The sequence below is a fragment of the Gavialis gangeticus genome, unplaced genomic scaffold (assembly GCF_001723915.1).
Source record: "Gavialis gangeticus isolate Ggan-Ray unplaced genomic scaffold, GavGan_comp1, whole genome shotgun sequence".
In the NCBI taxonomy this organism is placed as follows: domain Eukaryota; kingdom Metazoa; phylum Chordata; order Crocodylia; family Gavialidae; genus Gavialis; species Gavialis gangeticus.
The window spans coordinates 57,993,014-57,998,837 of NW_017729025.1; the positions used below are offsets into that span (position 1 = coordinate 57,993,014).

General features: G+C 48.6%; 1 protein-coding gene across 1 annotated transcript in view; it reads right to left on the minus strand.

Annotated features, from left to right (window-relative positions):
* The window catches only part of SSTR1 (somatostatin receptor 1), a 4,044-nt gene extending 2,197 nt beyond the window's left edge, over nt 1–1,847 (minus strand). The window contains exon 1 of the mRNA XM_019519918.1: nt 1,834–1,847. Coding sequence (XP_019375463.1) covers nt 1,834–1,847 — 14 coding nt within the window. The remainder of the gene's footprint in view (nt 1–1,833) is intronic.
* Between the last annotated feature and the right edge of the window lie 3,977 nt (nt 1,848–5,824).

The window sequence follows — 5,824 nt, forward strand, 5'->3', positions numbered from 1 at the left end:
CCGGGCGCCGCCTCCTCCCTGCCCGCAGCCACGTGCCCGGCTCCGCGGGTCCGGCCCCGGCCCCGGCTCCCGGGACGCGGACACGCACAGCCCGCCCCCGCGCTCAGCACCCGGCACCTCTGCACACCCCTTGCCCACCGCACCACGCGCCGGTACACACCGCCTGTCCCTGCACGCCGCACCAGGCACTTAGGCGCACAGCCTGCCCCGCGCACAGCACTGTGCCCATGTACACGCACGGCCCGCCCCTGCGCACGGCACCGGGCGCCTGGACACACCCCTTGCACACCACACCACACCACACACCTGTACACACACAGCCTACCCCTGCACACACTGCACTGCACACTCTGCTGCCACGTCCCCCCACCCACAGCACTGCACACTTATACACACCCAGCCAGCCCCTGCACACAGCACCACGCACTTGTACACACACTCACACACACACATACACAGCCTGCCTCTACACACACAGCACCGAGCACCCTGCTACCGCGTCTCCACGCGCACCATGCGGAGGGGCAGCACCACGCACCTGCGCGCGCACAGCACCAGCACCGGTCCTACCACGTCCCCCCACACAGTGAACGGGGGCAGCTTCTCCACTCACAGCACCGCGTGCTTGTGCACACACAGCCTGCCCCTACCCATAGTCTCCCGGACCCCTGCTGTCACCTCCACACTCCCCTCCGTCTCTATATCCACCCTCTATATGCCCTCTGTCCACACACGGTCGCTACACACACGTGCACATAACACCAGTGCTACTGACCACTATGCATCCATACATCCATACGTGCACGTCTATGCAGCCTGCTTTTACACACACAGCACCAGCACTATACACCATCCTCCACCTACGCTTACCACCTGCACACACACTCTGCCTCTTCAAACCTATTACCACGAGGTGCCATCAATGCTCATGCTGCCCTCTGCATTCAAACACTGCCCTTCTGTGTACCAGCTACACACACACTGCCTACCACTTCCACACATCTTGCCTGTGTACACACACCATAACATAGCCAATGCTACCTTCCCTACATACACACCACCTACCCATTCTATCTCCATTAGCCACATGACTCATCAGCAGTACACACAACCACTGCATGACCAAGACAAAGTACCACCATTGCACATCTGTACATACACTTGCCTCTCCCCACTCTGTGTGTGTATAACATACAGTCTAGTAAACGCTGGTCTCATGTCTCTGTAACTGAACATGATGTCTGGGTTTGGACCATAAATTCTCTGACTACTGGTGACTGTTCATCTTACTTTCTTATTTTTATTTATGTTCCAATATAAAAAATGAATATATCAAACAGCACCATCACATACCCTTGCTACAGTATACAAATGCATGTGCACATATGCATGCATCATGTCATGACTTCTGATCCATCCTAATGAAATATACACATGCTCACATATCACCACCACATTGCTGTATCACTGTTCCCTGTCACATGCACATAGATTACCTCTACTCATCAACACACTTCAACATGGCACAAACACTGTGATTACCACCGCACAAATTTACTCATATCACCACAACACATATACACTGCCATCTATCCAGCACCAGATTCATCACTATTCATACATCTTCAGCATCTGTTCACTCCAGCATACTCACAATTCAAATCCCCAGCACATACCCACTCTCACACAAATACAAGTTCAAAATTTATCCTTTCTAAAGCTTATGAATATTCATACTGACTACTGACTATATTCTATTATACTGACTACCTCTTCACTCCAGTACATGCATGTACCCCCTCCAATGAATCCTCTTCATCATTACTTACTTACCGTGTGCTTCCCATCACATCCCCATGGACCTCATCATCTGCTACAAATGGACACACACAAGCACAACCTCACTATGTGTGCACAGGCTAACTGCTTACCTTCAGTACTCAGGCACCTGCATATAGACAGACATACCTCAACAAATAATTGAAGTTTGCACATTGCCCACTACAACAGATCCACATATGTGCTATTTACCCCAACATTCACCCCCTTCATCCTTACTATTTACTTTCACATGAACACATCCCCCACACACCCATCATCATCAGCTCCTACCCACTCCAACAGTCACACAAACCTGTCCACACATCCACATCTATCATTACAACCGCTACCTCCTGCCCCGCCCCCCATTTTGCATGATTCTCTGAAAAGTAGATCCTAAAATATGTTTATATATAACATGGTGATGCTATAGTAAAAGTCTGTTCTGCTGTATCTGTAATTGCTCATACTTTCTGTGTTTGGACTATAGTGACTTTTCATAATTGTGCAGGCTGATTTTCTTTATTTTGATTTATGCTCCAATATAAAAAAATGAATTTATTAAGCAGCATTTGCAAATTATCCAAATATTCCTGCATATAAGTGTTTTAGCTATGTGCCAGAGCATTTGAGGATGTAAAGCAGTATTTTCACAAAGAATTGATTCTTATCATTTGGGTTCAGGAGCAATATGCTAACATTTGGGACATAGATTACCATGAAAGAGATTCACATTTGAACAACACTCATAAAAATCTTTACTCACAATGTACTTCACAGCACTATTTAAAAATCTAGTGTTATATAAGTTTAACTGGAGAAATGATTTGCATTGGATCTATGTTCTGTGAGAACATGAATCAGCTTTCAGCGACTAATAGGCACTGGGGCTTGAATAAATAATTGCAAGCCTATCAAAACATCTGATTGCTTCAGACCTTTTAGTCTACTTGAAAATCTGTAGTTCAAATATAAATCAAATACTGGCTCACAAGAGCATTTATTTTAGTACACATGGGCATTTACTTATGGAATATTGTTTAAACATTTTGTTTTTTCACATTGTTTCAGGTATTCTGAATGGAAATGTTACATCTTTTAGATTGTACTGCATGAAAATCACAGCAAAAAGATCAGTCCCCAGACTGATGGTGCATTAACTGAACTGTCATCACCAGAATACTTTCATTTTTTGTCCATCATTTCACCCCTCCTCCTATTTAATCACTCATGCAGAAGGGTTTTTGGATTCTCTCTTCATGTTTCATGGCAACCTTACACAATGTTTACCTTAGAGCCTTCCCTCTGTATCTCATGAACACCGGATGAGCTGATGCGAAGAAAAAGAAATCATATTGAAACTGTTCATATATTAAGTTTACAAATCTGAAATAATAGGTGTGTAATGTCCAGTGAAGTGAATGGCAGCTGTGGATTGATTTCAGTATGTATTAGCTCTGGCCATGGGCAGACCCAGGAGGTGAGCCTCCTTCAACTGTGACCACTCTTGCCTTCAGCTGTGCAGCACATGTGCAGTGAGGTCTCTAAGCCTGCTGGCTTATCAGCCCCACCACTGCTCAGCTCCCATCCCCTTTTCCCTACTGCTGACTTCAGTGGCCCACCAGAAGAAATTGGTGGTGACATTCACTCCTAGGGTCCCAGAGCTGCACTAAAGCAGCAGCTCCATCTAGACCTGCACTTGTAAGTTGGTGAGCTCAGAGAGCTCACTATACATACGCTGCATAACTGACAGGGGATGCAGCTAGATCGTCTACAACTCCCTGGATCCACCCCTGGGTCTGACCTTAATTAAGCCCTTATTTTAGTTTTTACAATGGAATATATTTGTCCATTGCTGGTCAATTTGTTTTAATGTTAACTCCTTGAGGTGCTTGCACACATGATGAAAATTGCCCATTTTTGTGGTTTAATTGCATCACACTTTAAATGTATGGGGTTTTTTTGCAATATAGATCAGTTTGTTATGCCGTAAACTAAACCACATTCCCATGTAGTTTAGTTTGTGATGTAGCTACTTGTAATGTTGCAGCCTTTAATCTGACAGCTCGCCCCCCCGGCCGCAGGAGAGGCGGGCTTAAGGCAGAAGCAGTGAGGGTCTTGATCCTTTTTTATTTGTTTGTGGAGCCTGCTCATCTCTCCTGCAGCTGGGGGGGATGAGCTGCCAGTGGACTGAGAAGCCCCTGACCTGCAGGGGAGCTTGGTCCTTCCCTTTGTGATAGTGGTGCTCCCTGGGGCCACCTGAGTGGGCTGCTGGTAGGCTGGGGGCTGCCCCAGCTCAGAGGCAGCACCCACCAGATAATTAGAGATGCGTAGGGGGTACATGTGGGTGCACATGCACCCCCTGAGATTGGCGGTGCACCCCCTGAAAGAAGCATCACTGATGCTGCCAGCAGTGCCTGTGGGTGGCCACCGGTTGCCACCCTCCCCCCCGCCAACACTGCCAGCGGCATCTGCAGGCGGCCACTGATTGCTGCTGGCCACTGCCGCTGCTGATGGCAGCATCTGCTGGTAGTCGCCAACTGCTGGTTGGCACTCACCACCTCCTCCCACCACCGACACTGCCGCAGCCACCTATGGAGCTCACTGCTTGCTGCCTCCATTGCCATCTATGGGCAGTTGCCATGTCCCCCCCAGCCTCTGGGGGCACCAGATCCACGTCTTCCCTGAGTCTGCTAGGGTTTCCATATGCCATGCACTGTCCCTGCCACCTTCTTTGGCCACCAGCATACCCATCCGCCCTCCTGCCACTTCCCTGCTCTGCCCCAGGGGCAAGCCAGCCCTGTCCTGGTTGGTCCCAGGTTTCAGGAAAGTGGCAGAAACAGTGCGGGCAGCACTGGAAGGCTTGGTGGGCTTGGGGAAGAGTTGGATCCAGTGGGTGCTGCCTCTGAGGTGAGGTAGCCTCCAGTCGGCTAGCTGTCTGCGTTGGTGACCCTGGGGAGTGCCACCACCATGAAGGGAAGGACTAGGACCCTCCAGCAGCTCATGCAGGCAAGCTCCACTGGGAAAAAAAAGGCGGCAATGGGCCTGATTCTTTTTTTTTTTTTTCTTTGCAGAGTCTGCCTATAGCTGGGGGGGCGAACTGCTGGTGGGGCGAACTGCCGGTGGGGCCTGGTCTTTTCCTCCACAATGGCAGCTCCCCCAGGGCCACCCAGGTGGGCTGCTAGCAGTGCAGGGGCTGCTCCAGCTTGGAGGCTGCACACAGCCTGATCCAACTGCTCCCCGAGCCTGAGCTAGGGCAGCTCCCAGCCTGCTAGCAGCCTACCTGGGTGGCCCCAGGGGGTGCTGCCACTGTGGAGGGAAGGACTGGGGCAGCTTGTCCGCCAGCCACAGGAGAGGCAGGCCGGCTTCATGGAAAAAAAGACAAAGGATCGGGTCCCTTGCCATAACAGGGATGAAAGCCCCTAAATTGAAACTGTGGGTTTGTAATCATCGCAATTAAAAACTCACCATTTCAGTTTGGGACCTAAACCCCTGTCATGTGTACAAGTGCCCTTGGAGTGCTAACAGGTAGCCTGGTTTTCTTTCTGCTTGGCAGATGGGAGTTTTACCCGCTAGGCAGATGGGAGTTAAGTTACATATAGATTTGGACACAGTATGATCTATTGTGACTGCAACAATCTGAAATAAATTATCTCTAAATTATAGCTCCTGCAAGGATGCTAATCTCATTAAACTTTCTGTGCATAGCTGGTTCCCAGTGCATACCCAAGAAAATAAAGTGATGAAGTAGTCATTCTTATGGCAAATTACATATATTGCCATATTTTCTGCATCTGAAGCCTTTATTTTTCCTTTCAGGCAAGCACAAAATGTTATCAGGAAATTAAATATTAAACGTAAGTACAGAGTTGCATAATTAATTGAAAACCGAAGCAATTAATTGTGTGAGAGGCAAGGATTTCTTAGGGTGATTTACCTCTCAGGTCAATTTTGTATTATAACCTGTATAACTACTGCCATTAGGGGAGTTATTCCTGGTTTA